Source organism: Miscanthus floridulus, chromosome 18, assembly GCF_019320115.1.
Source record: "Miscanthus floridulus cultivar M001 chromosome 18, ASM1932011v1, whole genome shotgun sequence".
NCBI classification, from domain to species: Eukaryota; Viridiplantae; Streptophyta; class Magnoliopsida; order Poales; family Poaceae; genus Miscanthus; species Miscanthus floridulus.
This window is the reverse complement of record NC_089597.1, coordinates 7,602,666-7,621,155: the sequence shown is the minus strand read 5'-3', so window position 1 is coordinate 7,621,155 and position 18,490 is coordinate 7,602,666. Positions and strand designations below refer to the sequence as shown.

General features: G+C 45.7%; 1 protein-coding gene across 1 annotated transcript; it reads right to left on the bottom strand.

Moving 5' to 3' along the window:
* Positions 1-7,229: 7,229 nt before the first annotated feature.
* Positions 7,230-11,059, bottom strand: LOC136519775 (expansin-A17-like). Its single transcript, XM_066513143.1, has 2 exons — positions 10,888-11,059; positions 7,230-7,876 (listed from the first exon to the last, which is right to left on the bottom strand). The coding sequence occupies exons 1-2, from the start codon at positions 11,057-11,059 to the stop codon at positions 7,230-7,232; spliced, it is 819 nt and encodes a 272-aa protein (XP_066369240.1).
* Between the last annotated feature and the right edge of the window lie 7,431 nt (positions 11,060-18,490).

Below are 18,490 nucleotides of genomic sequence, written 5' to 3'. Positions count from 1 at the left end.
CTGGAAGCCAAGCGATCGATGATGCAGTAGTGCACGGGATCGATTCACCAGCTATATATCTGCAACTGCGCTAGTTGATGAATAATCCGGCGCTGTCGCCGTCTGAATTTATAGGGAAGGGAAGTATGACTTTTCTGCATGCCGTGGATCGCGGTCGGTTGGCAAGCAGCAATCCGCATCCGTTGTTGGTGGTGGTGCTTTGCATCCAACGACCTGAGGGCTTGGACCGGACCGGATCACTTACGCTGCGCTGCGTTGACCGTACGGATCGACCTATAGCTTTGCTCCCTTGTTCGTCGTTTACTGATGCTATATATATCCATCGTTGGTCCGGCCATATAAATGGCATTTTTGCTCTTCTTATTATCTCTGAAAATGAAAATGTATCTCCAATTAATGCAAATTAAAATCTTACTGGAACCATTTGCAGCATGCACATGAGCTTCTTAGATATTTCTTGTGCTACATACACATAAATCTTATCATCTTCTACCTATTGTTTTACTCAATCGTTCCAAATTATAAAATGTTTTGGCTTTCTATATTCATAACTTTTACTATGCATATAGATATATGTCATGTCTAAATACATAGTAAAGCTATTAATCTAGAAATGCCAAAACGTCTTATCATTTGGATCGGAGAAATTACTTCGTAACTTCCGTTGTACTACCTGTTCAACTCTGTGTGACAAGATTATATTCCGGAATATGCATACTATATATGTCATTCGAAGTAATGCAGATCTGGAACGAAGAAAAACGAGCACTGCTGTGTATGTGCTTTCATCATTTCTCATGCGTAACATGGTAGAAAAACAAATGTGAAACCATGAGTTCGTTCCTGGTCACTGCCTCAACTCTCATCTTCCTCCTGGATCATCGAGACTGACTGACTCGATCAGCTGTACATATATGTAGCTTGCTCTTCCTGTAACCGATAATTATTCTTCACCTCGCTGTCAAGTTGTGAAATCAACGCGCACAGTCTCGGTCGGTAGATCAGTGAGTTTGTCAAAAACGACTAGATCTCGTCCATGGCTTATGTCCAGGAAGGAAGAGCAGGTCAGCTGGTTAATGCAGAGAGGCCAGAGGGATCAGAGAGTAGTTGTTAGCAATGCAACAAGCAACGATGATGGGACGACCGGTGTTATTCGTACTAGATAATTTCCATTAGCAGGCATAAGCCAATCATGGTGTTCTCCTGCTGCCCCCATTGCACCTACATAATTGTTCTTAGTAAACTCTTGACCACGCACGCCAATTCATTAACAAGGTCAACTCCTTTGCTTTGTCGCATCGTTTGAAAAGTCTTTGCTCAGATTTAGTACTTGCAAGTACTGGGTGCTTGAGATGAGAGAGTTATCAAGTACTGGGTGCCATGTCTGTCAGCCATTTTGCTCTTCTAAAAAAAGACAACACGGCAGATATATAGCCCGTCAATCTATAGCTTAGAGTGCAGGGAGATATTAACAATGATGAATTGATTAGGCTTATATGAGCTGCATCAAGCTGGATACACATGTATATATGCACCCAAAAGTTCCTACAAGTCTTAGTATCATATACTCCAGCTTAGCTAGGCTTATATATACTGCAATTATTGAGAGCGATCGAGCAAACGTGAGAGGTTTATCGACAAAGCGCGTATTTAGCAAGCAAGCTGTGATCCAGCCTAAACAACAGAGTAATTATTGCATTGGTATGGCGAAGAACAGTCAGACAGCCGCTAGGCAAGTCTGTCTAATGAATATATGCACACACACAAAAAAATCTCTCCTAGATGAATATGAAACATTTCTGAACGAAACTGCTTTGACATGGACACATCATCAGCTTGTCTGAAACTTGGAAACTTTTTTTAGTGATAAACATCCTACTTATAGATAGATATATCCACATCGCTAAAATCTATGTTGTTGGCTCTTGGCTGCTAGTGAATTGAACGCTGACCGGTCAAAGGGTTCATGCATAAACTGATTCCAGGACAGCAGATTTCAAAATTAAACACAGCAAAGGGTACTAGCTCTTACTATTATATACCAATAATCTACATATTTTGAAGAGCGGCAAATTAGAAATGAACTGAACTGAAATCTGGATATGTGCTGTGTGGTGGGGGGCCTGTCGGCCTCCTACAACAGTCATTGTTATTGCAACTGGGAGTAAACAATCTTTCAGTCTCAGAAAGATGAGTGATGGAGTGAAGTAACAAATAAAAATGGGCACATGTACAGTTGCAATATATAAATATATTATATGAGAATATAATGCCAGTGGCCAGCCTGGTGCATGATGTCACCCGGAAAGGTCGTGGTGTATGTCAGCCTACTAGTTAAGCGCCGTTTGCCCCTGGTCAGGTCATTAGTCAAACAAAGTTCGTTCAGGGCCGCGGATTCCGATTAGCTGCAGGTTGCTCCTTAATTAATCAAACACACACCAATTATTTATGGCAAAATAAACAAAAGAAAAATCAAATGAGCATGCAAGTTCCTTGGCCAGGAGATTGTCTATCTATCTAGATGCAGGGCCCTTATTGCCTTTGGAGACTAGTCGCCAGGCATTTGCAATAGGTTATTAGGTTGTTAAGTACTTGATGAATGTCGTAGTGCACTGCATTTGATCCCATGCATGTGTATCTGAAACCAAGGTTCAGGTTCTCTGGCCCAAATCAAAACGGCTCTTCATCGTCAGGTAAGTTCCCGGCCGGTCCTGGGTTTTGGGGATTGTTGGTTTCCTGTATTGGCCGACTGACTAGCTACCACCTTGCATCGTTCCTGAGAAGAATTAAGTCGCTATGGCTTGGCAGTGTCTGCTTAACTTAACTATCCAAGGCACATGCGTTTGTAAAGGGAAACATGTACATATGCAGTTACCTGTTCCTACCACTTGCATTTTCCAAAATAGAGTTACAAGAATCGGCTCAATTCAGACGCAGTTTCCATTCGATTCTGAACTGGACAAAAGATCAAACAAAATGCAGTAAAAAGTGGCAGGAACGAAGCAGCAGCAATGCATGATTCTATTTCTATCTGCGCTTTGTTATTTCCACATGTATAAAGATCAGAGGGAGATTCGGAGTTCAAGGTATATAGAACAACCCTTGGTTTTTAGTATTTTGTTCAAAAAAAAAAAAAAGTTGGCCTGGCGGGGCGTGCTCCCTGAGTGGCTGACAGTCATAGGTAACCATTAAAATCCAGGAAATTCTTTCATTTGCCACAAGTTGCGATAGTCTGCTTTCCATACTCTCGTATGCATGGTGCAGTAAGCTGTACTCCTATCCATCTCGTTGACTGTCCACTCGCCTGTCAAAACTGATTGTTTACTCAAGCTCTGTCACCTTTACAAGGACTACGATTACTTAGGCCTTTTCACCCCAAACTATCACATCGAATCTTGCGGTACATGCATGGAGTATTAAATATAGACGAAAAAAAAACTAATTGCACAGTTTTGTTGGAAATCGCGAGACGAATGTTTTAAGACTAAGTAGTCCATGATTAGTCATAAAGTGATACAGTAACTAACATGCGCTAATGATGGATTAATTAGGCTTAATAAATTCGTCTCGCAGTTTCCAGGCGAGCTATGTAATTAGTTTTTTTTATTAGTATCCAAAAACCCCTTCCGACATCCCCGAAACATCCGATGTGACATCCAAAAATTTTCATTTCGCGAACTAAACGCAGCCTTATTCACCCTGCCTGCCACCACCATTGAAACAGGAGGAAGAACAACATGCCATTATTTCATCTGATTTCAATAAAATATATATACAGGCCAACCATATATAGTGCAGGTGCATGTATATATGATGCATCAATTTGATCGAATCTCTAATTGACTAATTCTAATCTATTTGCATGTCAACGTTACCAGAGGCACAAGTGATGTTAGTTAAAACGGACAAAAAAAACGGATAATGCACGGCATTTTCCAATTTGTCATAATGGTTTTAGTTTGGATTAAGCTGGAACTGGAAGAAATAAAAATGACGCTGTCAGGTAAGGGCATGTGCACAATGGGCCTTGACCCAGATCAACTGGCTGACAAAGGAGCCCATCAGGCTAACAACAGTATTCGAAATAGTGACCATGGGCCGGCCCGACAGAGTATGGGCTGAATGCACGTAGGCGTTCAGCTCCCCGGCTCACTTCCATGTCTTTGTTTGCTCAAAAAAAAAAAAATCCATGTCTTTGTATGATAGCCGTCGCTTCAATCAAATCAAAAGAGGAAATATGAATGGATTAAAAAAAAAGAGACGATAACAAATGCAACCTTAAAACTCAAAAGGAAAATATAAAATATTTAGTTAATAGTGTCACGTTATGGGCATTTGTAAACTCAAAAAGAAAAAAGAAAAAAACAACCACAATCACCCGTGCTGTCAGGGTTGAAGGCAAGTCTGAATGTCGTCTGATGGTGAAGTCTGAATCTCTGATGCGACTGATTTTGGATGATTCAATAGTGGTCTGTGAGAGAGAATAAGCAGAAACAATCCAACACGAACGCTGCATGCGATTTTTTTCTCTTCACCTGTTTACCTCAGGTTAATTATTTTTAGGGATATAATCAGAAAGGAACTGCTAATAGGGCAGGCGGTTAAGCCCCAAGGGTGGGAGCTGGCCAGCCAGGGCTCAATCCACGGTTCCTATAATTACCTCCAAAGAAGGCTGGATCAAGTGGCCCTTTAAAAAAAACTAGCGAAGATGCCCGCACGTATTTATAAGAAAAATTTTGTTTTATACTAAAGGTTTAACAAAGAAGTTTTAAGAAATCAGTTCTTATATTTGAGCTCATATAGTTCTGGATTGAACCTAGCATGTTACCAATTCTTTTGAATATTCTGTGAAAACAAAAAGTTTCATGTCTATAATGTAAATAAGGTCCAATTTAGTTGGAAAATCAGGGAATATATATATCTCAATTTTAATTGTTTTAACTGTAAACAATTATATTTTTGTTAAACTTTTTTGTTTTGCAGTAGCCAAAAGAGTCCCGTCTTAAAAAGCCTTTATTTGACAGTTTGCGACGTGCACGTGTTTAAAAAAATCCTTATTAATAGATGAATATGACAATACTTTTTTTATTTTAGCCAATAGCCTTTTGAAATCAAGCCATTTAGTGAAGGGGAAAAAGTTATGCTTGAATTCTTCCATGCATGATCTAATATATATACACACAACAATAGAATACGATCTCTTTCCACATATATCAAGCGCACGGGGATGTGTCTGTTCTGTAATAGTAAAAATGCACGTGCTTCGTTACGGGATGTTTTTGTTTTTTTTTAATATCTTTTCTAAGTTTGATCATTAATGTTAATATTTCATTTCTGGCACTGTAATTATATATGATTTTAATTTTTCTTATATTTTGTAAGTTTTAACATTAATTTGTGAACACGTGACGTGGCGTGGGATTATACGTGTGAACGACGTGTGCTTCTAGGAGGCCAACAATAGGAGAAAGGCCATGCATGATGGCTGGGTAGTGGAGTGGGTAGCGTGTCCATGAAGGAGCCCCAGATCGTTGTGCTGGCGTGGTTACGTGACCGAGGGGGAGTCGAGACATGGGATTGCAATTTGGTTGCTTGAAACGTGGTTGGGTGGGATTACACGTGAGGGGCGTGGGATGTAAGATGTCGGAGGATGGAAGGCTCGTATAAGACGACGTTTAGATGGAACAATTATTAAAGAGGGAGAGTAAGATCTCGGATGACGAAAGGCTCGTATAAGGCGACAGCTAGATTGGGCGGTTACTAAAGATTGAGAGCCCTCTCATACAAACTCGCTCTTTTATAGTATTCCCTTTTATCCCCTCTTTTTGCTAGCACTTGGTACCCTTGCCGATCACACACACACCGCCGGTTACCGACCGTGAAGACGGTTTTGGAACTGCAGTGTTATTTGGCCTGTTAGTAGCAGTGGATGTTCTACGGGGTTTTTTTTCTTATACTTATTTGTTTAAAGGCTTACAGGATTCTCCTACCATACCCATTGTCGTAGATAACAGCCTTGCAGACATGCTATGCAGTTTAGCTAGCTAGAGCCATGAAATAAATGGCGTATATATAAATAAATGTTTGGTGAGGTTTTTTTTATGGTAATGACTTTATTACGGCCATCTGTTTTTAAGCGTTAGTGAACAGCCGTCTCCCTCGTCTCCCTCCCCCATCTCACTGCGCCCACGCCCGACTCCTCCCCACGTAGCTTCTCCCTCTCTCCCCTCCGGTAGCGGCTCCTCCCTACGCGCCCGATGCGGCTCCTCCATGACACGCCCGACGTGCACGCGGCTTCTCCCTCCCTCCCCTTCGGCGGTGCCGCGCGAGGTAGGTGGGTTCCTCCTCCTCCTGGATCTGTGAGTTAGGGTTCCAGCGAGCTTCTCCTATCTCTCTCTCATCTTTCCCAACTTCGGCGAACTTATTAGAAGGGAAGGTTTGGGGGAGGAAGGCCGGCCAGACGGTTGGGATCTAGAGGGTGGTTTAGGGGCCCTAGCGGCGGTGGAAGAGGCCACGCGGCAGTGGAGCTAGGGGAGAAGGAGGCCATGGCGGCGACGGGATGGGGAGAAGGAGGCCGCCGGGAACACGCTAGGGGACGAGGGACGCCAGAGAGGAGGAGGGGCACCAGAGAGGTGGAGGGCGAGGGAGAGGGAGCCATTGGCGCCGGAGAAGAAGGTTGCCATACAGGTCACCTAAAAAATGGCCGGCCGTTTTTTAAAGTATCCTTTTTTTATATATTACAAGTTATATATATATATATATATATATAGGAGTAGACGTTTATATTGTTCATCAAAGGTTAAACGTCGTCGTCGTTGTTGGCACGAACTCCGGTTGCCTTGTGCTAACGACTGAACCTGCCAACATGGGGGACGCGTCGATTTTACAACAAATTGCTGCTCTGATCAGGTGCAATGATATCAGAAAATAAACACATTTCAGGGAGGATGGATATATATAATATACTGTATTCATAACCATAAGGTACATTGATCGAGGCAAAAGATTGTTCTTTTTACAAAAAAAAAACACATACTCAATTCAATTGGAACTGAATAAGACCAATTAGCACCATGCATGGATAGATCCTAGCTATATATGAAACCCAAATAAAAGCGAACATCCAGGAAGCGAAAACAACTGAAATTAATGTATAAGGATCATGCATATCGATCCATCGTGGATCGATGATCAATCTGTGATACATGATTGGAGAAGGAATACAATAATCAATAGAAGTTGTTGGATCCCTGGTAGGAGAGTCCAGTGGACCACCAGGTGGGGATGGCGTCGTCGACGACGATGGTCTTCCGCGGCGAGCTGTAGCAGGTCATCCTGACGACGAGGCCCTTCGCGTTGCCGAGCACGGCGAACACCTGGTACGTGATGCCCCAGTTGCGCGACGCGGGCACGTAGCTGCAGTCCGGCTCGCCGGCCCTCTTGACGGCCAGGTCGCCGACGTCGCCGCTGCCGCCGACGTTCATGACGTACAGCAGGAGCCAGTAGTAGTTACCCTGCACGTAGAACCTGATCCCGCCGGAGCGCTGGCACGGCACCCGGCGGAACTGCACGGGAACGATGCCCGCCACACGCGGCGCGAGGATCAGGAACGACGGGGGCGCCATGTCGAAGTGCTGCCGCGGCGGGTTGCACCACCCGCCGTTGTCGCTGGGGAGGTTCCAGTTGGGCGGGCAGAGGTTGGTGCCGGTGACCACGACGGACGGCGAACCCGGGTTGCACCACCGGGAGTTGACGCACCGCAGCTCGTAGCACTGCCCGCACCCGCTGCCGCTCGCGAACAGCGTCGTGCTCAGCGCCGCCGTGCTCGTCGAGTAGAGCGACTGGATGTCGTTGGCGCCGTACCCGCACGCGCCGCCTGCATGCATGCATGCGTTCCAATTATCATTTGCATGCAAAGGCACAAGCAAATACATGCATAGTAAAATACGCCATTGGTCCCTAAACCGGAGGCGGCATTTAGATCCTAAAGTTTTTTTTTTCATGTGTCAAACTTGTCTCGGGTTCTAGCACTAGTTCAAATGGGCTTCAGACTCGTTCCACACGGTGAAGTGGCATGTACCGATGCAGCGTGCAGGCCCAGCGCGGATGAGAGACACATGTCCCAGCAGTTAATCGCACGGCCAGGTGATAATGCGCTTTGGCCCCATTTGGCTTACCTTATATTCGATTTGTTTGGCTTTTTTTTCAGACGGAATGGTGTTTTTCTCTCACAACATTTCAGTCAGAACAGTGTTTTTCAGCCAAGTTTCAGCGAGCCGAACGGGGCCATATGATGCGCACGCTGGATCGAGAGAAGCACGTGGGATGGGTGGACACGTGTCAACATATGATTAGGCTGAGTGGACACGTGTCAACATACCCTGTGTCCGTACATGCCGGCTGCATCTAATTTTTTTCCGGCATGCTAACTTAGCGCTAACGTGAACCTGACACGTTGGTCCAGTACTTAAACTTGTATACGAAGGTGCCATCTAGGTCTGTATGTTTTACAATTGCATATCTTGCTCCTTAAACTTGCTAAACGGGCCATACGAGGTACCTAAACTTGTATATATATCTAGGTTCCTAACCTACAAAATTTGTAAATACAAATCCCCAAACTTGCTAATTGGACCACACGACATCCAAGTTATTGTTGTTTATGATAAACCGCTTGTGCGTCGGTTGCTGACTGTGCACCTGGCATGTGGGGTTCACATGTTGTTCCGTTCTCTCGTCTCTTTCTCGACATCCTCCCATGCCACCGCCGTCTGCCACTCTCTAGATCTTGCACCACTGCAGCACGATCACTAGCACCAACAATAGCCTACTACCAACAACTGCAAGATTGCCTCCAAGCAGCATAAACAACACTACATGGCGTGTCACTAGCCTCTGCACGCTCTCTCCTACCCTCCACACACCTACGACTAAGCTTGGCCACCATGGGCGGAGCTATATTCAAAGTGTTGGGTGCCGCCGGAAAATTAAAAACACAGTGGAAAGAAACAAATTTTCACCATATTTTCACCCATATGTCATATATCATTGCACCCACAAGGCAAGGTACACCCTCCTCGTATTTACTCTAGCTCCGCCCCTATTGGCCACCATGACCCAGGCCCGATGGCGGCAGACCATGTGCAAGCCAGGCTCCTTGCTATCGGCTCTAGCGGTGGCTGGATCCATGGGTCGACAAGGTCTTGTTGCATAGTGTTGTACGAACACCACCAAACTAAGGGCAATGAGCGTTGTTCGAACGAAGGAGGGATGATGTGTGGGTCCACATGCTATGTGCACAATCAACAACCACACAGTTGGTTTATAGACAAATAGTAATTTGGATCTCATGTGGCTCGATTAGCAAGTTTGGAGACATGGCCGGATGTGTAATTTTAGAAGATATAGGGACCTACATGGCACCAACTTGCAAATTTTGGTACCCCTAGCCCGTTTAGCAAATTTAAGGAGCTAGATATGCAATTTTTTTTTTATGTTTGGGACCTAGATGGACCCAATATGTCTGATGCCATGTCAGTGTGTGGAGCAAGTCCAAAACCATCTAAATTAATGATGTAGCCCGAGACAAGTTTAATGACCCAGAACTCAAAAAACCGAAGTTAGAAACCTTAATGAGCATGTCTCCCAAGTTTATAAATGAAACCGCCGGTGTATATATTTATTTTATTTCACATACACTTGCATACTCCAAGCAGTAATATGGGTTAATTAAATATGTGCCATTATAACTTTGCCATTTTTTGAAGCACACCATTACTATTCAAGTAACTATACCAGTGCCACTACAATTGTTTCTTATTTTGAAATACGCCATTATGTACACCTGAAGGCATATTAGGCCCACTTTCAAGCATCCTAAAGCTAACATACTTTCATATGGACACTTTTGCCCCTGCTAGTGTCCCTCTGTCCAACTCAATGACATATCGGGCCCACGTGTCATCCCTCTCCCATCCACTTTCTTCCTCGTTCCAGGCCGCACCCTCCGCTTTGCGCCGCAAGCCACTGCGTCCTTGCCGACCAGCGTGCCTCCAGCCTCCACCACTCCCTTGCTGCAGCTGAGCCGCCGCCGTCCCTAGCAGCGGCGCCACGCAACCTTGGATAGCGCCGCCGCTAGCCGTGCGCACCGCCCTGCCCGACCCCCACCTCCACCGCATCCCACTTGCAGGCCGGCGCAGCGCCACTGCGGGCCCAGCGCGTCGTACCGCCGGCCGCAGGGCGCCTGCCCCTGTCCGGCTAGCCGGAGCCCAGCCCCCAGCCCCCATGGGCGGCAAGCGCACGTGCTCGTGCGAGCCGCTGTGCTGCCGCCGGGCGAGCGCACGGGCGGGCCACCGCGCCGCTGCTGCACTGCCGCGATGCGAGTGCGTGGGTGGGCATGCAGGCCACCGCGCCGCTTCTACACTGCCGCCAAGCGAGCGCGTGGGTAGGCAGGTCGCGCCCCCGCTGCCTGGTGACCAGAGCGAGCGGGTAGAGATTGCGGCGTGCTGAAGTCGTCATGAGCGGCGCCAAGTTGGAGATGGAGAAGACGGAGAGGGAGGGGGCTAATGCGCTGCCGCCGGAGATGAAGACAGAGAGGGAGGAAGACGGTGGGGGAGACTGACGAGTGGGCTCCATGTGTCAGCGAGTGTAAGAGAGAAGAGTAAGGGGGCAATCTTGTCCATACTGATATACGTTACCCCTCTGTACGTCTGACAGTAGGCCCAAGTCATCTCCAAGCGTACATAATGGCGTATCTCAAATATCTACAGAGTTGCAATGGCAGTGGCATAGTTTCTTAAATAGTAATGATATGCTTCAAAATTGGTAAAGTTATAATGGTATGTATCCCATTAACCCTAATATATAGAGGCGGAACGTAGTACGTACCGAAGTCTGCGCCGAGGCCGGAATCGTCGCCGTAGAAGGTGGCGCTACCGTCTTGCCAGTCCGACGTCGTGAAGGGCGCGGCGGCTTGGTAATAGCCGCTGCCGCTCGCGAGGTGTGCTGCCGCCATGATCAATGCCGCGACGAGCACGATCGCCGGAGCTGTCGACGCCATGGTATATACGAACTATAATGTGATGTATGAATGAATAGAACAGAGCTAGCTAGCTAGCAAGGTCGCCGCCGTAGGCCGTACGTCCGGCCGGCCGGTCGACGACCCTTGGTCGATCGATAGAGATGGATGCAACGGGTGTTGCACTGTGCTGGCCAGACCAGACGAGCGGGTTGACGTCGTTTATAAAGCAGCAGCAGTTAGGTTAGGTAGCGGGATTGCCCGGCCGGCCGGTACGACGTGTTGTGTTGGGCAGCACGTTGATGAGATGAGAGGGAGGGGGCTGGAGTGGAATACCTGCACAGCTCGTCTCGAGTTCGTTGTTGCGCGCACGTACGATATATAGGTTTTGCGATTGGTCAAATTCTGTCGTGTTCATGGCCGGGCGATCCAGCTGCTCTGCTCACCGAGAAACGCATCATTTGCTTCCTATTATACAGCACAACATGCTAGGCACGCACTGCATGCCTCTATTGATCTCTCTCTCTTTTCTTCTTCTTATTACATTTATTTATTTATTTATTGCCGACATAACATCTTTGCTAACTGCCTTAATGGTGTGTGGATTAAGGAGTGTGTAGAGATAAACCATTTTAGTAATCCACGGACCTTTTAATACCCGTGTCATATAAGGTCATTTTCAGTGGATAGTTCCATGTCGTTTCGAATACTGTCACGTCATATGCAATGAAATAAAGCTAGATCCACTCTCAATGCAAAATTTCATTCTAGAGTTTCGTAGACATTTTAATTTCATAACTCATAGCGGGTTGACGAGAGAGTTTCTCCTTCTTAAATACGTTGTCATGCCATCAAAACTATCTATGTGGCAACATATTTAATGCAAATGAAACTTTCACTGAAACTGATCTAAGGCATGCTGGAGAAGAAATTGATTGTAAAATGCAAAACAGTTTTCAATAATTACCGGTTCGAGGAATGTAAGCATAACATGTTCAAAAGGACGCGGCGACGGTGTTGTTATATTCTGATGGCAGATTGGCCCCGTTGTCTTTTTTTTAGGGACGCAGCCCAAATCAACTGAGCAACGTAGGCCTTGAAACATCCGGCCCGTCAACCACGTGGTGCTCGTATGTCTGAAAATGATTTTCTGCACACAGTTTACAATGTATTTTTTTCATAAAAAAGAGAATTTTGTTTCAGTTTCTGCATGAGTTACACAGTCAACAATCCCTATTACAGTCCAGCCTATGGATGTTAAAAAAAAAAGCAAGCTCACAAATAACTATAAAAAAAATAAAATCCAACAAAATTATTTTCTTTATACACAGTTGACAAGAAAATATTAATATGGCCTGGCCGGCTGGTCCCTGTGTAAAAGTGTCCGAGCTCCGCCACTGCAGATACCAGAGCTAAATTTGCCTTAACCGTGCAACATGCTAGCTCCTTTTCATTTTGATGATGTGGGAGTGGGACCATAACAGGGAATTTGGCTACAAACAATAAAACTTTCCATCCACAAAAAGATCCTTGCTGACTTTTCTTTATTGTTGTTGTTTCAGCTAACTTAATAGGCAACATTATTTGTTTATTTAATTTTATTATATATTTATATACGTTCCTTTCATGTATGTTGGTTTGGTTGATGGTGGTAGTTATCCCAGCCTAGGATCAAACGTGGCTGGTTTAAGGCCTTTCGTGCCCCCTATCCAAGATGGATTATGTCATTAATTGAATTTCTCCCACAATTTTGAGGGGCCTAATTTGGCCACGTACTTTTTTTTGTGATGTAAGGTAATAAAGGAGATGCTTTTGTCAACTACATGGAATTTTTGTTTTTACCGTCATTCGTTGATAATAGATATTGTCGGTGTTTTGTAAACCGGACTAGTAAATTTATACGATTATCGTACTGTTTTAGGAAGACGATGGTAGCATCTAATAGACACGAGGATTTATACTGGTTCAGGTCGGAGCCCTACGTCCAGTCTCAGAGAAGATCGAGTGCGTGTTCCTCACTTGAATGCTCTGAAGTTCTTACAATGGGGGTGCAAGAATGGTGAAAGAGGTGGTAGAACCTATGCTAGATGAGGTGCAGCCCGAAGAGAAGCTCCGGGAGCCCTACTGCTATGGTGAATAGATGGAATGGTAGAGGATGAAGAATATGAAGATGTCCCAAGACGGGAGCCCTGGCTGCCCTTATATAGAGTTTGGGGCCAGGGCTCGTTACAAGGAAAAGGTTCCCCCTACCGAAGGGTCGAGAGCCTGAGGGCGGTCCTAGCTAACTTGGCTTGTAAGCTATACCGTCTTCTGATGCTTGTCCGGGCGTGGCTGTCTTCATGGTCTTGTGGCCACGTTACGGTAGGGTCTGACGTGGTGCTACTATGCTGGCCATGGCAGCACTGTAGCCATGATGATGGTTCGTCAGCTGTCCTGTGCAACACGGCATCCATCGTGGTCTTCGTTGTCGTCTCTAGGTTTCTTGGGGCGTCGTACCCGTAGTAGGTGACCGCTCTGGGTCATTGTTCACCTAGTCGCTCCATGGGGCTGAGGGCCACGACCCCGATCATTGGTGTCGGGGCACTCTACCAGCCAGGAAGGTCTCTACGTCAAGACCCTTGTCATGGATCCCATCCCGTAGTGGGTGGGATCGTACGTGCGTCCTATCGGTCCATATTCGGACGGTGGGTTTCGTACCCGTTGCCACCGCTGTGTGGTGCTGTCTCGTTGGTGCGGCGTGGCACAGGGATGGTGTCTAACCGGACCGTGGTGTCTATTGTCCCCTCGGTCCTTATGAGATCAGTTCGGTGTGCCTGCTCTTGACAGAGTAAGCATACTGAGCCACGCTCAATCTCTTCCCATCCTGCCAAGAGGTCGTGACGGGGTGAGATCACGCGTCTTCCACGTGGCTAAGGCAGGAGAAGGGGTCATGGCCGACCCTGGCCTAGGCGTTGGTTCCGCGTGCTCGTCCTAGCTAGGCCTCGGTCGCTCGGGCCATTGTTAACCCAATGAGTTGTCGGTCGCGTGGCCTGCCAACTAATCGGCGCCTTGAGACACCCCGGAGTCATAACTCTAATAGATATATTGTATACTATACTCCTATTGCAATGTCATAAGGTCTAAATCCAATCAGAACCTATTCATCTTCTTCCCCTTCTCTTTCTCCCCGAATACATATGTCTCGATCTCGTAGTAGCATCGTGATACAATACCTTGTCTTGCCTGAAGTGGCAGATCAAGGATTAGGAGTATGGGGGCTCATTTGTTGTCAAATTTGAGGGATGAACATGTGAGGGTTTGATGCCTCCATGGCAAACTATTATTTTGCCTTTTTGCTTGGGAAAAGCTAAAGCTATACACTGCCTCTGTTTGGAAAAAATGCAATCGGGGACGATCGATGGATAAAGATAGTTGAAAAAACATGCAATTCAGGGACGGACGATGGATAAAGAGAGTTCATGGGTACTTGAGAGCTTGGGGTAGAGAGAGGAGTGGAGAGGCTTTGATCTACCAAATCCACCACTAAAGAGAGAGAGAGATCTAAGGAGGATTTGGAACCTCCCAATAGCCGATCCAGGAAAGCTTTAGAGCCCATTCAAATCTTAGTATGATGAGTATTTGCTATAGAAAAAATATTTTTCAATCCTTTAGACAGCATAACAACTTCGTTGCATTTCATTGCATATTTGTTGAGGAGCCGGGCAACTGGCTAGGGTCACTGGGCAGCGAGTCTACCCGTGGAGCCTCCCCACACTTGTTGACTCACACCTCTTATATTTTCTTCATCTCATAATAGAATCTCCTCACTGTCGCCCGTGTTTTTTCCATAAGGGGTTTCCACATAAATCTTGGTGTTCTCTCTTTTGATTCGGTATTTTCTTGCCATATATGTTGATTAAGTCACCATCTTATTAGCTATTGTTCCATATATGAAGTTGTTGCTTGTATGTAGGAGTTGACATGGAAAGCATATGTGTGTTCTTTAATATATTGAGAATAAGATATTGAAAGCTGATGTATTAGTGAGCTAATTGATGCTAGTATATTGTTGTGGAAGACGGGACAAGTTGTTTGATGGATTCAAGTTTAGGTGTTGTTTTAAATCATATGCACAAGGTGTTTCCTGATATGCTTGTGAGAAATTAGTTTCCTAATTTTGATTATTCCGTTCCCTCTCTATTGTCACACTACTACAAAAAGTTCATCACCACCGGTTCCAAATCTCCCTTCACCGATAGTTTTGGCCATCATTGGTGATAGCCTAGCTGATCACCGCCGGTTGCAAGACCAGTGGTGGTATTGTTCATCACCACCGGGCCAGCGTATGATGCAGCGGTGCTGTCGGCTACCTTGATCGCCATGTCAGTGCACGATCCGGTGGCAATTGGTCACGTACCACCACCGGTGTTGCATATGGTCCAGTGGTGATGACAGAGACAACAACGTCAGTTGGACATACCATCCGGCGGCGATGAATGAGATATCAACGTTGGTCTAGGTTATGATCTGGCTTTGATATAGGTACTAGCACAGCAGATCGCCATTTGATCCAACGATATTGATGGTGGTATCAACGATAGTCTAGTGTACTATGCGGCGTTGAAGTCTATCCATCACTGTCGTACTTGTGTTTGATCCGTCGGTGTTGTATTGTCTACCACCACCGTTGTGGCATTTTTTCGGCAGTGTTCTCACTATTATCACTGCCGGTTGATTTCATATCACCAATGATTTGGACAGGTCGTCACTGATACTGCATTTTTTAGAATCAATTTTAATAATAATATAAATATTATTTTGATTAAACCAGACCCGAGTCGTATACATATACACAATGTCATAACATATACATCACTTCCAGGACACAGTTCCATAAAACAAATCCATCCGCCAAAAAGAAACCGGCATTACAAGATGAAGAACATTAGCACCTTCATTACATACGACAATGGTCTCCATCGTTTACGACTAGGTCCATAATGAAACTCCCAAGGTGTTATTGCAACCCAAGTATAATCGGTCAACAACGTTGTACTTATCCATAGTTTCTACAACACATGAAACACAATTAAGACATGCATTTGCTATAGACTCAAAATTAGGTCGCTAGCTAGATTGTCAATTGACTAAGGGGGGACAAGCTATGAGCCAGAGTAGCCATATATATCTTGGATGAGGGTGCTAATGTAATGCAGGACATACCACATTAATCCAGCCCAAGGGCTGTGTTGCGATCCAATAGGCCTCAAGTTCTTGTACAATGAATAAAAAATTCCAAAGCGGTTGATATTTATTTACTCTTTTTATTGTACTTCTCAAAGTACCTATCTGACAAGCTCATCATGAGAGTGACATATAATGATCAAAGCTAATAATAATCTAATATTTCGCCAATGTGCAAGAGCAGAAGCTAGCTCTCTCGTGGTCTCCTCTGAGAGTCAAAAATAGTGAGAGTGCATTCCTCTATGACGATCTAAAAAGGACATGGTTGTTGCACTTATAGTGTCCCCATGAAAAATAGCTGGGTTGAACCATTAAACATGCAATGGACTACAAAATGAGGCATTTGCAACAAACTTACAAGGCATTTTGTAGGCTACAAGTACAAAGGATATATGATTTGTTAAACAACAAGCCCTTTGTCAATTCATCTAACATCGATCACTGGCTGGGTTTAAGAAGCCCATCTCAACTTGCATGTCAGCACCTCCAACCTACAAAACAATTAATTATGTAGTTAGACACATTCACCTCCATGTTAAAATAATGCATTTATAGTAACGAAACTAACATGGTCCACCACCTGATATGCCTCTTGAGGGCGAACTTTTGGTAAAATTGATACAACTTCTACTCGATCTATGACACCAATTGTCTCCATGGGTTGTCCGACGTTGTGTTCGCTAACCATGGGCGCCTACACAATACTATGGCTATAAGATTCTTCCCAGAAATAGTTGTTTCACCTGCTATGGATATGCACTAACATCCTTGTTGTTTTACTCTAGGTAGAGTGTAATGATTCTAGCAACCATCAGCCGCTACTACTTCGTTCATAGTGCACATCATCCTAATTTGGTTGTATAGGTTCTAATAAGAAACAATGCGTAGGTGCACAACCAATCTATGTAAGAACTCTCTTTGTCAACCAACAAGTAATGAACGGACCACACATAGTTCTAGAATATACCACCTACATTTACTTAAGTTTCTACAACCCAAATTTGACAATAATTCAAGAACATCCAGAGCATTCCAAAGAGAAATTTAAATTAAATCCACAATTCCAAAGCTAATTTTAATTACCTCGGAGCTCATCGTGTGGGACAACGAGCGGGTAGCTGGATGCGAGTGCCACAAGCTCGAGCCGATGGATGGGAGGAAAACTAGTGAGAGGCGAGGTCGATGCCTCATGGCCTCAGGTTCGAGATGCTCCTGCCCCTCCCTTGTCGTCGAGCAACCCCTCCCCCCTCTGCCCGCTCTCTACCATCCCTAGCGCTCAAAGCACCATTTGCCAGTAGCCCTTCTGCTATCGATGAATAGTGCTATGAGCGCGAGGGATGGCGGAGAGTGTGCGGGGGAGGGGGGGAGGGGCAGCTCGACAACGAGTGGAGGATAGGAGCATCTCAAACTTGAGAACTTTTTGCCTGAGGGGAGGGCAGAGAATGGAAATTTTGGGTGGAAGTATTTTCCCTCCCGCCTGCACGCTATTTTATACTTGGTGAATATCACCGTCGGAGCGTCAGTGGAGCCGGTGGAGGTACTTCATCATCACTGTCGTTTTGTATCTACTCGGCAGTGGTAATTCATTTCCATTGCTGCCGAATGCGGACATATAATTACATCAAGCATCATATGGTACTATGGAGACGATAGACGTGCATAACCCATATGGTGACCACCATTGATGGGGACACTAATGTAGAGGTAGGCACCACCTCCACCTTATGGACATGGAAGACCAAACACCATATCCTAGAATGTGGTGCCTGGTCTATTTTGACGTTGAGGCATGCGTAAAGACAAAATGTCCTTCCAGTTTACAACAGTACTATTGGGTTCATAAACCCGGGGTCCCTCATGGACCTGCTTCCCAGCAAAAGCTTGGCCCAGCAGACGACACTGCGAACGACGCGCAACTCCTGGGCTAGCCCAAATACCTAACGAATGGCCAGAAGGGCAATCCAATCTCTGACTCCGGCCTATCCAAGGAGGAACTGTGCTCGCTTCTGACTCCGGCCCGCCTCTCCGACCAGAAGGCCTGACCAGAAGGAACGACGCTCGCTTTCGACTCTGGCCCGCCTCTCCGACCGAAAGACCTCGCTTCCGACTCCGGCCCGCCTCTCTGACCAGAAGGCCTGGCCAAGGAGGAACAACGCTCACTTCCGACTCTGGCCCGCCTCTCCGATCGGAAGGCCTGGTCAAGGAGGAACAACACTCGCTTCCAACACTGACCCGCTTCTCCGACCGGAA

Bases quoted from the DNA above. Each gene is read 5' to 3' on its own strand.
- LOC136519775 (XM_066513143.1), bottom strand. From the start codon at position 11,059: ATGGCGTCGACAGCTCCGGCGATCGTGCTCGTCGCGGCATTGATCATG. The intron at 7,877-10,887 runs GTACGTACTACG...GCATGCATGCAG, and splicing joins CGGCCTCGGCGCAGACTTCG to GCGGCGCGTGCGGGTACGGC.